Genomic DNA, 15,959 nt, shown 5'->3' with positions numbered 1-15,959 from the left:
GACTTACTATGACTGTGATTTGTTATTATTATTAAAAAATATTATTATAAAAAATGTGTTGTTGTCTCACCTAGCCACCTTAAGATAAATGCACTAACTGTAAGTCGTTTTGGATAAGAGCGTCTGCTAAATGACTAAAATGCTAATGTTTTTGTGTGTGTGTGTCCAGGTCTGCAGTGTGGCGCAGAGGGAGCACCAGCCTGGGCGCCCTACCACTTGGACTGGCGCTGGGTTTGCCAAGGTCCCCGAGGGCAGCAGCCTGGAGTTCTCCATCAACAACATCCCCTACTCCATGGAGTACGACCTCCTCATCCGCTATGAGCCACAAGTTAGTGCCTAGTTACTCACCCACACATATGCACACACACACAAACACATACAATTTGATTTGATTTACCCATGCATACACACACACACACACCCTCTGTTCTCTAGGTGTGTACAGTACAGTCTGTATATGACTGTTATTGTGGTGTGTGTGTTGTGTTAGATGCCGCAGGACTGGGAGGAGGTCCGTGTGACGATTGTTCGGCCAGGGCCCATTCCCACCAGCAGTCCATGTGGAAACACCATCCCTGCAGACGACATGCTCACTGTGTCCCTGCCTGCAGGGTCCAGGTGAGGGACTCACACACACCTCACTATGGAATATACAGGTAGCCTAGTGGTTAAGAGCATTTGACCAGTAACCGAAAGGTCGCTGTTTTGAATCCCAGAGCCGACTAGGTGAAAAATCTGTCGATGTGCCCTTGAGCAAGGCACCATAATTGCTTCTGTAAGTCGCTCTGGATAAGAGCGTCTGCTAAATTACACAAACAACTCTCTGTCTCTCAATGTACAAATAAAAATAAAACAGTGCCTGTGTGTCTGACTCAGGTGACAGTGATACACTTGTATAATTGGATGTTAGTAGATTTCACTTTTCCTAAAAGTTTGTATTTTACCCTGGTTGTTTGTGTGTGTGTGTGTGTGTGTGCTGCAGGTTTGTCGTGCTGCCTCAGTCTATCTGCTTGGAGAGAGGAGTTAGCTACACTCTTCGCTTTGAGTTCAGTCACTATCTGGACCGGAACAGTGTTCTCATTCCCGGTACAACTGCTGCCAACATTCTAGTGGACTCTGTGAGTATCAATTCTCAACAAATGATATGTTTGTCTGGACATCTCTCTCTCTCTGTCTCTCTGTCTCTCTGTCTGTCTCTCTCTCTCTCTCTCTCTCTCTCTCTCTCTCTCCCACTCTATTCTTTATCTCTCCCTTTCTGTCTAATTGTGTTCTTCTTATGTAGTCTAGCTAAAACTCCTCCCTCCTTCCTCTCCAGATCTCCCTTCTCCCTCGTTACTCCTCACTGGAGATGTTCATCGGCGGAGACCCCGCCTCCATCGCCCGGAAGCAGAGCTATGAGCGCTACCGCTGCCACGAGGGGGCCAAGAGCGTGACACGCCCCCAGATCAGTGAAGTCTGTGCCAAACTCATCACCAGCATGTCAGCCATCATTAACGATGGAGCTTTGGGTAAGTCAACTATCCTACATTTCACAAATTAACCTCATCCACTAGGGGAGTACAGAGAGTCATGATCTGCTGTTGTCAAAGATGCCTGGTAATGCCTAAATACCGACTTATTCGCAATGAAATGAAAATGTTTTACTCACTTCCTTTTTCTTCACAGCTTGCCAGTGTGACCCCCAGGGTGCAGTCAGCTCAGTGTGTGACATGCGCGGAGGTCAGTGTCGCTGTAGGCCCAATGTGATTGGACGGCGCTGTGACCGGTGTGCTCCTGGGACGTACGGCTTTGGACCGGCAGGATGTAAAGGTGAGTGTTGTAACCCCAGTCAACCACACAGAGTCAAACTCATGTTGTTATCTAGTACGGCACACACATAGTTTATTCTGCATTGGACTGTTCTATCTATCTATCTATCTCTCTCTCTCTCTCTCTCTCTCTCTCTCTCTCTCTCTCTCTCTCTCTCTCTCTCTCTCTCTCTCTCTCTCTGTCTCTCTCTGCCTCTGTCTCTCTCTCTGTCTCTCTCTTCTCTCTCTCTCTCTCTCTCTCTCTCTCTCTCTCTCTCTCTCTCTCTCTCTCAATTTCAATTTCAATTTCAATTTAAGGGCTTTATTGGCATGGGAAACGTGTGTTAACATTGCCAAAGCAAGGGAAGTAGATAGTAAACAAAAGTGAAATAAACAATAAATATTAACAGTAAACATTACACTCAGAAGTTTCAAAAGAATAAAGACATTTCAAATGTCATATTATGTATATATACAGTGTTGTAACAATGTGCAAATAGTTAAAGTACAAATGGGAAAATAAATAAACATAAATATGGGTTGTATTTACAATGGTGTTTGTTCTTCACTGGTTGCCCTTTTCTTGTGGCAACAGGTCACAAATCTTGCAGCTGTGATGGCACACTGTGGTTTTTCACCCAGTAGATAAGGGAGTTTATCAAAATTGGGTTTGTTTTCGAATTCTTTGTGGATCGCTGTAATCTGAGGGAAATATGTGTCTCTAATATGGTCATACATTTGGCAGGAGGTTAGGAAGTGCAGCTCAGTTTCCACCTCATTTTGTGGGCAGTGTGCACATAGCCTGTCTTCTCTTGAGAGCCAGGTCTGCCTACGGCGGCCTTTCTCAATAGCAAGGCTATGGTCACTGAGTCTGTACATAGTCAAAGCTTTCCTTAAGTTTGGCTCAGTCACAGTGGTCAGGTATTCTGCCACTGTGTACTCTCTGTTTAGGGCCAAATAGCATTCTAGTTTGCTCTGTTTTTTTGTTTGTTCTTTCCAATGTGTCAAGTAATTCTCTTTTTGTTTTCTCGTGATTTGGTTGGGTCTAATTCTGTTGTTGTTGTTGTCCTGGGGCTCTGTGGGGTCTGTTTGTGTTTGTGAACAGAGGCCCAGGACAATCTTACTTAGGGGACTCTTCTCCAAGTTCATCTCTCTGTAGGTGATGGCTTTGTTATGGAAGGTTTGGGAATCGCTTCCTTTTAAGTGGTTATAGAATTGAACGGCTCTTTTCTGGATTTTGATCATTAGCGGGTATTGGCCTAATTCTGCTCTGCATGCATTATTTTGTGTTTTTCGTTGTACACGGAGGATAGTTTTGCAGAATTCTGCATGCAGAGTCTCAATTTGGTGTTTGTCCCATTTTGTGAATTCTTGGTTTGTGAGCGGACCCCAGACCTCACAACCATAAAGGGCAATGGGTTCTATAACTGATTCAAGTATTTTTAGCCAGATCCTAATTGGTATGTCGAATTTTATGTTGCTTTTGATTTACATTTTACATTTTAGTCATTTAGCAGACACTCTTATCCAGAGTTACTTACAGTTAGTGAGTGCATACATTTTTCATACTGCCCCCCCGTGGGAAACAAACCCACAACCTTGGCGTTGCAAGTGCCATGCTCTACCAGCTGAGCTACAGGATGGCACAGAAGGCCCTTCTTGCCTTGTCTCTCAGATCGTTCACAGCTTTGTGGAAGTTACCTGTGGCGCTGATGTTTAGGCCGAGGTATGTATCGTTTTTTGTGTGCTCTAGGGCAACGGTGTCTAGATGGAATTTGTATTATCTCTCTCTCTCTCTCTCTCTCTCTCTCTCTCTCTCTCTCTCTCTCTCTCTCTCTCTCTCTCTCTCTCTCTCTCTCTCTCTCTCTCTCTAGCCTGTGAGTGTAGTCTGGAAGGTACGGTCACTCGGTTCTGTGACCAGCTGACTGGGCAGTGCCCGTGCCACCAGGGTGCGTTTGGCCAGCAGTGCGATGGCTGCCAGGCAGGACACTGGGGCTTCCCCAACTGTAAGCAGTGCCTGTGTAACGGACATGCTGAGGAGTGCCACCAGAGGACCGGAGCATGTCTCAACTGCAGGGACAACACTGGAGGGGACAAATGTGACAGGTTAGGATTCACCATGGGGACAGTTGGGGATCTGGGGATAAGTATGAAGGTACCGGTAGTAAATGTAATGCTATTGACAAGCTTAATGCTATTGCTGTATTTCAAGGTGTGCCAAAGGTTACTACGGCAACCCGGTGCTGGGCACAGGTAACGGTAACCAATGCCGGCCCTGCCCCTGCCCGGATGGCCCAAACAGCGGAAGACACTTCGCTACCTCCTGTCACCAGGACAACCGCAACAGACAGGTGGTCTGCAACTGTAACCAAGGATACACAGGTATAGCTCACGCCTCATGTCCTGTCTCTCTCCTTGCTGTTCTTCCTCCTCTTCCTTAGCCAGGGAGGTGGATGATGAAGAACAGTTTGATCATGTCTGCATGAATGAGCAGATGCATCATAGGGTTAATTAATGATGCACTGTGAATGGAGATGATCGGTTAGTGTGATTAAACTCAGGCAAAATGTCCATGGTGTGATATTCCAAGTCATTCGCCAAGGTGGGTCTTTTGGTGACCCAAATAAAAAATCTGTGGACAATAGTCTAGTAGAAAGTTTCTCCTACCAGGACGAATGTGGAATGATAACGTGTGTTGTCTCCTCCCTTACCCAACTTGGCACAGGGGGGATGGTTAAGCGCTCCGAGGGCTCCTTCAAGCGTGAGTAATGATGATGGGAAACCCCCGCCCTCCCTAAAAAAGAAACTGCCCCCTGCATGGCTTCAGCACCCATCCCATCTATGGTGCTGTGCCACAGTGCACTCCTGCCTCAGAGTAGATGGAATTCCTAAAAACTGACCCAGAATCAGTTTTGAATGATTGTATAACACAAATAACTGTATTTGAGTTAAACGACTGATACTGAGTCTGGGTCAGCTTCTACAGTATCTCCTGTGTATATCAACTATTACAGTGGGGGGAAAAAAGTATTTAGTCAGCCACCAATTGTACAAGTTCTCCCACTTAAAAAGATGAGAGAGGCCTGTAATTTTCATCATAGGTACACATCAACTATGACAGACAAATTGAGGGGAAAAAATCCAGAAAATCACATTGTAGGATTTTAAATGAATTTATTTGCAAATTATGGTGGAAAATAAGTATTTGGCCACCTACAAACAAGCAAGATTTCTGGCTCTCACAGACCTGTAACTCCTCCACTCGTTACCTGTATTAATGGCACCTGTTTGAACTTGTTATCAGTATAAACTCCACTATGGCCAAGACCAAAGAGCTGTCAAAGGACACCAGAAACAAAATTGTAGACCTGCACCAGGCTGGGAAGACTGAATCTGCAATAGGTAAACAGCTTGGTTTGAAGAAATCAACTGTGGGAGCAATTATTAGGAAAATGGAAGACATACAAGACCACTGATAATCTCCCTCGATCTGGGGCTCCACGCAAGATCTCACCCCGTGGGGTCAAAATGATCACAAGAACGGTGAGCAAAAATCCCAGAACCACACGGGGGACCTAGTGAATGACCTGCAGAGAGCTGGGACCAAAGTAACAAAGCCTACCATCAGTAACACACTACGCCGCCAGGGACTCAAATCCTGCAGTGCCAGACGTGTCCCCCTGCTTAAGCCAGTACATGTCCAGGCCCGTCTGAAGTTTGCTAGAGTGCATTTGGATGATCCAGAAGAGGATTGGGAAAATGTCATATGGTCAGATGAAACCAAAATAGAACTTTTTGGTAAAAACTCAACTCGTCGTGTTTGGAGGACAAAGAATTCTGAGTTGCATCCAAAGTACACCATACCTACTGTGAAGCATGGGGGTGGAAACATCATGCTTTGGGGCTGTTTTTCTGCAAAGGGACCAGGACGACTGATCTGTGTAAAGGAAAGAATGAATGGGGCCATGTATCGTGAGATTTTGACTGAAAACCTCCTTCCATCAGCAAGGGCATTGAAGATGAAACGTGGCTGGGTCTTTCAGCATGACAATGATTCCAAACACACCGCCCGGGCAACGAAGGAGTGGCTTCGTAAGAAGCATTTCAAGGTCCTGGAGTGGCCTAGCCAGTCTCCAGATCTCAACCCCATAGAAAATCTTTGGAGGGAGTTGAAAGTCCGTGTTGCCCAGCGACAGCCCCAAAACATCACTGCTCTAGAGGAGATCTGCATGGAGGAATGGGCCAAAATACCAGCAACAGTGTGTGAAAACCTTGTGAAGACTTACAGAAAACGTTTGACCTGTGTCATTGCCAACAAAGGGTATATAACAAAGTATTGAGAAACTTTTGTTATTGACCAAATACTTATTTTCCACTATAATTTGCAAATAAATTCATAAAAAATCCTACAATGTGATTTTCTGGAAAAAAAAGTTGACGTGTACCTATGATGAAAATTACAGGCCTCTCTCATCTTTTTAAGTGGGAGAACTTGCACAATTGGTGGCTGACTAAATACTTTTTTCCCCACTGTATGTTATACTGGGCACATAGAGTCAGTGCTTGTTACTCACGCTGGCTCACACAGGGCACCAAGCAGCAGGGACAGTCAAACAACTGAAAACAACAGAATCTCTGCCACGCTGCATTTTGTCCTGTGATTCTCTGCCTCCGTTACAGACACAAAATACAGGAACAGGTCCATCACTCATAGCAGACAAGCTGGAGCTGTGAGCGTGAGACTTCGTCTACCTATGTGTTCACTCACACCCACTGTGAGCCTGTGACAGATAGACAAATCTTCACAGCTGCTTTACTCTGCTTTAGATAGCTTTGCTGCTACAATCATGAAGTGCTTTACGGTAAAGCACAGTGGAACAAACAAAGTCTCTGCAACCAAACCCTAACCCTAACCCTAAGATGTGGTGTCAAACTGATGTTCAAGCTCGGTACTTAATGTAATCTGCTATTGAAAATAACTTACAGTAGAAATGACCCTCAATTTATTGGGCCCTCTGTGTCTTCTTGCCTTGTTGTATACATTTAGGCCTTTCAGTTTCCACAAAAGAATAGTATCACAATGCCCGTTTATCATTCAAGTGAGGAAATATTTTCTGTCAAGTGAGGAAAATCCTATGTGGTATTCAACTAGGGGTTAGAATACAGTACTTCCCTGCTAGGAGTGACCTCTCTCTCCTTGTTTTGCTGGAGAGACCTCAAGACCAGCAGCTGTAGGTTGTCTGTCAAACCCAAAAGTCAGCCGCCCTCCACCCCAGCATACTCTGCCCCCTGCAGCCGTCAGTTGGACAAAAAAATTCGAAATATGTCTCCCTTCCTCTGAATCCATCCTTAGAAAATATAGGCTCTCTGTGAGAGAAGCTAATCGTTCACAGTGTCTGCCAAAAAGCCGAAGCACAGTGTTGTGTTAGGGACCACCTAAAGCCAGACCGATTTGAAGACCAAGACCGGAGCAAATTGAGTCCGAGTCAACACCGAGACCAGAACAATGCAAGTCCAATTCAAGACCATGATTGTAATCGAGTCAAATCGCCACCATAATAAGAGTAAAAAATGCCCAGTATTTCTGTTTTCATATTTCAGAAGATTATATGGATAGTTTAGACATTCAGAATGGTGAAATGAATGCATGCTGAGGAAAATAGAGAAACACTCTACAAATGGTCACACACCCAAATAGGTTAGATACAAAGACCAAATATGTAACAACTTCCTCAGTCTGCCCTTACTTGGTGACCGTGCAACTTTCGAACAATTTCCACCACTCTTCCCTACTAGCTGCACGGAGTGAGTTGACGTTTATTGGGATGAGTTTTGTCCTTGAGGCAGAGCTGAGCGATTTCCACTAGATGGGCCAGCGGCAAAGTCAAAATTAGCTATATAGGCCTACAGTAAAAATTAATGAAAACCCAAATGTGCTTTTTGGTCTTAATTTAAGGTAAGGGTTAGGCATAAGGTTAGCCGTGTGGTTAAGGTGAGGGTTAAAATCAGATGTTATAACTTTGTGGCTGTGCCAGCTAGTGACTACCCTGCAGAGCTGCCTCCAGTACATGAGTCAGCCCAATAAATGCCAACCTGCACTAGCGGAACAAGAAAATTCAGACGAGTGCGACATGGTTTGAGCGACAAGATTTGAGCATACAAGGGTGCTGATCATTTTTTGCAGGGCCAGCGCTACAGACCTCTAATACAGAACTAGTAAAGGTCCAGTGCACTACTTTTGTGAAGAAATTTATTTTCTTCCAAAGATATATATTATTTGATTAACATATATATACACTGCTCAAAAAAATAAAGGGAACACTTCAACAACACAGTGTAACTCCAAGTCAATCACACTTCTGTGAAATCAAACTGTCCACTTGGGAAGCAACACTGATTGACAATACATTTCACATATTGTTGTGCAAAAGGAATAGACAACAGGTGGAAATTATAGGCAATTAGCAAGACACCCCCAATAAAGGACTGCTTTGCAGGTGGTGACCACAGACCACTTCTCAGTTCCTATGCTTCCTGGCTGATGTTTTGGTCACTTTTGAATGCTGGCGGTGCTTTCACTCTAGTGGTAGCATGAGACGGAGTCTACAACCCACACAAGTGGCTCAGGTAGTGCAGCTCATCCAGGATGGCACATCAATGCGAGCTGTGGCAAGAAGGTTTGCTGTGTCTGTCAGCGTAGTGTCCAGAGCATGGAGGCGCTACCAGGAGACAGGCCAGTACATCAGGAGACGTGGAGGAGGCCGTAGGAGGGCAACAACCCAGCAGCAGGACTGCTACCTCCGCCTTTGTGCAAGGAGGAGCAGGAGGAGCACTGCCAGAGCCCTGCAAAATGACCTCCAGCAGGCCACAAATGTGCATGTGTCTGCTCAAACGGTCAGAAACAGACTCCATGAGGGTGGTATGAGGGCCCGACGTCCACAGGTGGGGGTTGTGCTTACAGCCCAACTCTGTGCAGGACGTTTGGCATTTGCCAGAGAACACCAAGATTGGCAAATTCGCCACTGGCGCCCTGTGCTCTTCACAGATGAAAGCAGGTTCACACTGAGCACATGTGACAGACGTGACAGAGTCTGGAGACGTTCTGCTGCCTGCAACATCCTCCAGCATGACCGGTTTGGCGGTGGGTCAGTCATGGTGTGGGGTGGCATTTCTTTGGGGGGCCGCACAGCCCTCCATGTGCTCGCCAGAGCTTAAATTAAGACTGCCATTAGGTACCGAGATGAGATCCTCAGACCCCTTATGAGATCATATGCTGGTTCGGTTGGCCCTGGGTTCCTCCTAATGAAAGACAATGCTAGACCTCATGTGGCTGGAGTGTGTCAGCAGTTCCTGCAAGAGGAAGGCATTGATGCTATGGACTGGCCCGCCCGTTCCCCAGACCTGAATCCAATCGAGCACATCTGGGACATCATGTCTCGCTCCATCCACCAATGCCACGTTACACCACAGACTGTCCAGGAGTTGGCGGATGCTTTAGTCCAGGTCTGGGAGGAGATCCATCAGGAGACCATCCGCCACCTCATCAGTAGCATGCCCAGGCGTTGTAGGGAGGTCATACAGGCACGTGGAGGCCACACACACTACTGAGCCTCATTTTGACTTGTTTTAAGGACATTACATCAAAGTTGGATCAGCCTGTAGTGTGGTTTTCCACTTTAATTTTGAGGGTGACTCCAAATCCAGACCTCCATGGGTTGATACATTTGATTTCCATTGATAATTTTTGTGTGATTTTGTTGTCAGCACATTCAACTATGTAAAGAAAAAAGTATTTAATAAGATTATTTCATTCATTCAGATCTAGGATGTGTTATTTTAGTGTTCCCTTAATTTTTTTGAGCAGTGTATATAGATCTTCAATAGTCCTTCAAAGAACCCCTTTTAATGGATCCTCAAAGAACCTTTTGAAGAACCTTTTGGAGTACATTTCTGAACTACTCCCCCCCTATTATTATTATCATTATTATTAATAATAATACACTTAACAATAACAACAATAAAACAATATTTTAGTTTTCAGTGTTTATAATTATCCAAATATGAGGTAAACTCCCAGCAGAGCCCCAAGTCCAATGGGTATATCCTCTGGCGTGTTGATGTTAATGTGTTGATGTTCTCTGTATCCATAGCCAGAATGATTTTGCAGAGCATGGTAAATCTGATCTTCATAACATACCAATACCAATTGACATACCTTTGTATGCCTTCTCGTCTGTATACCTACAGACACAAAAGTGAGCAGTTCAGTCATCTGCACCCAATACAGCTAGCCTTCAACATATCCTTATAGCCTACAGTACATATTCTTACCTCTTTGTTGATTGATATCCATTGAATTGTGTCGATTCTCTGTTTTAGAAAGATTTGCACAAATATGAAAAGATAAATGGTATAATCATAAAACAATATCAATTTAGATCATACAAGGGACAAACCTTACCTTAAATTGAGGAGATCTTTACATTTTTCAGTTAAGTGCCTTCACCTGCTGTCCTTTCAAATTCAAATCCAAATGTTTCAGTTGGGCAGTTAGGTTCCTGCAAGAACCCCCACCAACTAAGGAGGTTCCTCGATGAACCCCACCTCCTATGGGGTTCTTGGAAGAACCTTTTGGGGGCCATTTTCAGTGCCAAGAATCCTAAGGTTATTTGAAGAACTTTGAGGATCTTAGAACAACCCTTGTTGAAACCCACATTTTTTTAGTGCAGGAAGCAATAAGATATTCATGTATCATGACATAAGTGTGGATATTTGGCCTGGCGTTTTTATGCGCTGACTCAATGCGAGCTGATAATTAGTTTTTTACTCCGCTGGTCTCGGCCGGTCTCGGGAAGAAATTACAAGTCCTCATTGTCCAAGACCGAGTCAAGACAAAGTAAAAATGTATTTGACACCGAGACAAGACCGAGACACTCAATATATGGTCTCGAGAACGGACTCGACAACACTGCTGAAGCATAATCCACTCTGCAACAGTGCGATCACAAACCTCCTCACTAATCACTGTTAATCCCCTGGGTAAGCAAACTCCCCTTTAACCCAAGATGTAATAGCATTGCACAATGATAAAATATGAAAAATATTCAGGTTTATAACATAATGTGAACATTATGAGTAACATTCTGATAACTTTACTGATAATCACTGAGGTGGGTTTCACCACATGTCTCTGTCTGTCTGCAGAAGCTATCACACTAGAAGCTTCTCCCTTAAGTCTACTGGAAAACTGTTTGGAAATACTTGGAAATACCAAGTCATTTTTCACCCTCACCCAGCCAATAAATATCTCAATCTCAACATGAGATTTTCCACTTTCCATCTCTCTCCATCCAAAAATCTCCCTACTTCTCCCTCAACCTTTTGTCCTATTGGTCACAGGTTCCCGGTGTGAGGAGTGCGCCCCTGGTTACTATGGTAACCCCTCCCAGCCAGGTGGGCGGTGCCAGCCGTGCAGGTGCAGTAACAACATTGACATGTCAGACCTGGATGCATGTGACCGGAGGACAGGAGAGTGTAAGAAGTGTCTCTACAACACAGAGGGACCAGACTGTGGCGTGTGCAAGAGCGGTTACTATGGAGATGCCTCGCGACGCAACTGCAGAAGTGAGTGACCGTTGAAGCATCCTTTTTACACACACAAAAAAAACTTGAGAACCATTCATTTTAATCATTGTTGCATTTTAGACTGTATATGTTGTGCAGTAAAGTTTTAATCTATTTTCTTCTGTTTCCTCAGAGTGCACCTGTAACTTCCTGGGCACAGAGCAAAGCCAGTGTACAGCGCGGGATGAGTGTGTCTGCCAGCGTGCCACGGGGCAGTGCCAGTGTCTACCCAACACTATCGGCCTGACATGTGACCACTGTAAGCCCAACTACTGGAACCTGGCTAGTGGGCGGGGCTGTGAGGCCTGCAGCTGTGAACCCAACAACGCTGTAAACCCGGCCTGCAACGAGGTGTGGATGTGTGTGTGTGGATGTGTGTGTGTGTGTGTGGTTTCATTACTAAGGTACTTTATGGGATAAACCTCTTCTCTGACCTCATGCTCATGTTTGTCCTCTCTGTGCCCCAGTTCACAGGAAAGTGTCAGTGTCGTGATGGATTTGGTGGGAAGACCTGCACAGACTGCCAAGAGAACTACTGGGGCGACCCCAGGATCCAGTGCAGAGGTCAGCATTAGCAGCAGTGCCATGTAGCATGTTATTCATAAGTTTGGCATCAAAATATCAGCAGCAGACATATACTAACGATCCCCGACTTCCTCTCTGTCCATCTCTCTCTCTCTCCATCTCTCTCTCTCTCTCTCATCTCTCTCTCCATCTCTCTCCCTCTCCATCCCTCTGTCCATCTCTCTCTCTTCATCCATCTCTCTCTCTCTCTCTCCATCTCTCTGTCCATCTCTCTCTCTTCATCTCTCTGTCCATCTCTCTCTCCATCTCTCTCCACCTCTCTCTCTTCATCTCTCTCTCCATCTCTGTTTCTCCATATCTCTCTCCATCTCTCTCTCTCTTCATCTCTCTCTCCATCTCACTCTCTCTCTTTTTGTCTCTCTCTCCATCTCTCTCTTCATCTATCTCTCCATCTCTCTCTCTCAGCCTGTGACTGTGACCCCCGGGGCATAGAGACCTCTCAGTGTGGCCAGAAGTCAGGCCACTGTGTGTGTCAACAGGGGGTGTCGGGCGTGCGTTGTGACCAGTGTGCCCGGGGCTTCTCAGGCCAGTTCCCTAACTGCCAGCCCTGCCACCAGTGCTTCGGGGACTGGGACCGGGTGGTACAGAACCTGGCTGTCCGAACCAAGACCCTGTCGGAGCGGGCTCTGGAGATCCAGACCACGGGCCTGACTGGAGCCTATGAGAAGGCTTTCAGAGAACTGGAGGAGAAGCTGGCACTGGCCCAGGGCATCGTCAACGCCCGCAACACCACCGCAGAGGCAGTCGGCAGCCTGATGGAGCTCATTGAAGACCTCAGGTACAAGACATACTGTACACACCGACACTATTATACTTTACATAACAATACACAGACAAAGGTAGACTCTGTCTGAATAAAGATTCACCATGAATATGCCTCTTCTCCGGTTTTGTAGTTTTAACTGTAATTTCCTTCTGCTTTTCTGCTGCAGGTCTCAGATAGGGGAGACCACAGACGCACTGAATCATCTGGAGGGAGACCTGACCAGTGTGGGGAACAGTAACGTTGAGGCCAGTAATGAGCTCAGTGCTCTGGAGAGAGAGGCCAAAGAGCTCAAGTTGACCTCAGATCAGCTCCACCGCCAACTGGACATCCTCAAGAACTCCAACTTCCTGGGTGAGCAGAGACTTCCTGTCCCCCTTCCACCAGAGGGATTCTGGGAGACGTAGTGCCCTAATGGCTGGTGTTATCAATGTTTTTTTTTTGTATAAATACTTTTGAAATATTAGTTAAATGTGTCTTTCTTATTTTTTGGCCCCTCTCCTTCCCCCAGGAGCATATGAAAGCATCCGCAGCTCCTATAATAAGTCCCGTGACGCAGAGCAGCGAGCCAACCAGTCCACCACTACCACGCCCAGCACTGTCAGCCAATCAGCAGACACCCGCCGCAAGACAGAACACCTCATCTCTGCCAAGAAAGACGGCTTCAACCGCAAGAACGCCGCCAACAAGCGAGCCCTGGGGGACCTCAATGCCAAGGCACAAACCCTGGACATGAAAAAGATCAACGAGAAGGTGAAGAAAGCATCATCTCTGTTGTCTAATTAAAAAAAGTGAAAATAGCAACAACAATAAAAACAGCTAAATACAAACTGTCAGAGTTCATGGAAAGTTATGAAAATCTACTAATCTGATACATGTTCCATCCCACCCCCTTTGACCAGGTCTGTGGGGCCCCTGGCGATGCCCCCTGTGCAGAGAGCCATTGCGGAGGGGCAGGTTGCCGTGACGACGAGGGGAACAGGCACTGCGGTGGCCTGAACTGCAACGGTGCTGTAGCGGTGGCAGATAACGCCTTGGAGAGGTCTAAGCATGCAGAGAAAGAGCTGAACAAAGCCATGGGGGAGGTAGAGCAGCTCTTCCACAAGGTCAGTTACACCAAGTAACACTGTCTGGACAGGGAATGAAGACATGCTAAATCTATTGTGGCATGTCATAAATGCATACATACCCCTGTATCACCTACAGTATGAGGGAACATTTACATTTTAGTCATTTAGCAGACAGTTATTTAGAGCGACTTACAGTTAATGCATTCACTAGGTGAGACAACCACATAGTACAGTCATAGTAGGTCAAATGTTTCCACAATGAAGCAGCTATCAGCAAAGTCAGGGTAATTGATAACAGTTATCCCTGGTTCTCTGTATCCCCCTGTTTGGCTTCTCAGGTGGCAGATGCCAAGAGCAAGGCGGAGGAGGCAAAGGGTAAAGCTCAGGCAGCTCTGGACAAGGCCACTAACACCAAGAACAAGGTGGAGCGCTCCAACAACGACCTGCGGGACCTCATCAAGCAGATACGGGACTTCCTCATGCGTGAGTTAGCTACTAGGAAAAGATTTTGGCAAAGTGACAGAGAATTCAAATGTTAGAGGAAAGTGAGTTTCCGACCTTGGGCTACATGGGACCATACAAGCAATTGATCTTGAACTCAGGATCATCATCATGATCAGCATCATAATCATGAAGTATTCATTTCCAATCTACGTCAAAAATCTCTTTGCTGATCTGAGTATATTTTCTGTCTCCTTGCAGAGGAGGGTGCTGATCCAGACAGCATTGAGACGGTAGCTAACCGTGTCCTGGAGTTGTCCATCCCAGCCTCACCACAGCAGATCAGACACATGGCAGAGGAGATCAAGGACCGGGTCCGAAGCCTCTCCAATGTAGACGCCATTCTGAAACAGACACAGGACGACGTGCGCAAAGCAGAGCAGCTTCTGCAGGAGGCCAAGAAGGCCAGGTGTGTGTGTGTGTGTGTGTGTATGTATCTTGTATGTAGAGGGTCAAGTCAAAGGGAATAGTCCAGTACGGCAAAACGCTCCTGATTCCAACATGTGTTTCCGTTCTGTAGGAATCGGGCAGACGGGGTGAAATCCACAGCAGAGATGGTGAAACAGGCACTCGAGGACGCTAAGACGGCCCAGGCTGCAGCGCAGAAGACCATACAGCGGGCTAAGGCGGACATTGGTGAAACGGAGGCCCGACTAGCACAGGTACAGTAGGTTCTCAACTGAGTGGACTCCATCTGTATGCAGTTTGATGGGATGAAGGGATCAAGAGATACTACATTCCTGATGTTTTCCCTGCTCGTAGATCGTGTCTCAAACCACCAGCAGTGAACATGACCTGAATGATGCCATGGACCGCCTGGGCAACCTGGGTCGGGAGATTGATGGTCTGAAACTCAAACGTGCAAACAACAGCATGGCAGCAGCTCGAGCTGAGGAGACAGCCACTATGGCACGGGACAAAGCCAATGATGCCAAGCAGGTGTGTGTGTGTTCATTCTATGTGGGTGTGTGTTCATTTCATGTGTATATTTGGGACTTTAATACTGTGACTGTTACTAATCTTCTTTCTCTCAGATTTTAGATGGCGAGCTGACAGATAAGTATCACACAGTGCAGGACTTGGTGGACAGGAAAGCCAAGACCGTCCAGGAGGCCAAGAAGAAAGCAGAGCGCATGAGAGACGAGGCCAAGGAGCTACTAAAAGATGCCCAGAACAAGCTCCGGAGACTAGCAGGTGTGTGGGAGGGACCCTGGAGGGAACTGGGCCTCCTTTGTTTAATTAAGAGCAGAATTGTTTTTGATTTACACAAGCTAACCTTTGGAGAATAGCAAAGGCAACATTGCCCTCTTGTGGTTAAACAGTGTCACTGTATTGTCTGAATTTGTCTGATGGTGTGCTCAAACCAGAGAGCTGTACATTTTACGTTTACATTTTAGTCATTTAGCAGACGCTCTTATCCAGAGCGACTTACAGTTAGTGCATTCATCTTAAGATAGGGTGGTAGGTAGCTTAGTGGTTAAGAGCGTTGTGCCAGTAACCGAAAGGTCGCTGGTTCTAATCCCCGAGCCGACTAGGTGAAAATCTGTCGATGTGCCCTTGAGCAAGGCACTTAACCCTAATTGCGCCTGTAAGTCGCTCTGGATAAGAGCGTCTGCTAAACAACAACAA

The 15,959-nt window shown here is 46.1% G+C and overlaps 1 protein-coding gene across 2 annotated transcripts in view; it reads left to right on the top strand.

Moving 5' to 3' along the window:
* The window catches only part of LOC121546030 (laminin subunit beta-2-like), a 67,429-nt gene that overhangs the window by 50,372 nt on the left and 1,098 nt on the right, over positions 1–15,959 (top strand). Inside the window, exons 15-34 of one of the 2 annotated variants that reach the window (XM_045209584.1) lie at positions 170–328; positions 491–618; positions 983–1,118; positions 1,316–1,508; positions 1,666–1,809; positions 3,662–3,893; positions 4,000–4,169; positions 4,513–4,548; positions 11,187–11,411; positions 11,545–11,762; positions 11,879–11,975; positions 12,402–12,774; positions 12,929–13,113; positions 13,271–13,512; positions 13,662–13,865; positions 14,168–14,312; positions 14,532–14,739; positions 14,851–14,992; positions 15,093–15,269; positions 15,365–15,524. In XM_045209584.1, coding sequence (XP_045065519.1) covers positions 170–328; positions 491–618; positions 983–1,118; positions 1,316–1,508; positions 1,666–1,809; positions 3,662–3,893; positions 4,000–4,169; positions 4,513–4,548; positions 11,187–11,411; positions 11,545–11,762; positions 11,879–11,975; positions 12,402–12,774; positions 12,929–13,113; positions 13,271–13,512; positions 13,662–13,865; positions 14,168–14,312; positions 14,532–14,739; positions 14,851–14,992; positions 15,093–15,269; positions 15,365–15,524 — 3,574 coding nt within the window. The remainder of the gene's footprint in view (positions 1–169; positions 329–490; positions 619–982; positions 1,119–1,315; positions 1,509–1,665; positions 1,810–3,661; positions 3,894–3,999; positions 4,170–4,512; positions 4,549–11,186; positions 11,412–11,544; positions 11,763–11,878; positions 11,976–12,401; positions 12,775–12,928; positions 13,114–13,270; positions 13,513–13,661; positions 13,866–14,167; positions 14,313–14,531; positions 14,740–14,850; positions 14,993–15,092; positions 15,270–15,364; positions 15,525–15,959) is intronic. The other variant, XM_045209585.1, reaches the window with a different exon arrangement.

The sequence above is a fragment of the Coregonus clupeaformis genome, chromosome 30, assembly GCF_020615455.1.
Source record: "Coregonus clupeaformis isolate EN_2021a chromosome 30, ASM2061545v1, whole genome shotgun sequence".
Classification (NCBI taxonomy): domain Eukaryota; kingdom Metazoa; phylum Chordata; class Actinopteri; order Salmoniformes; family Salmonidae; genus Coregonus; species Coregonus clupeaformis.
This window is presented reverse-complemented; position numbering and strand designations above follow the sequence as displayed.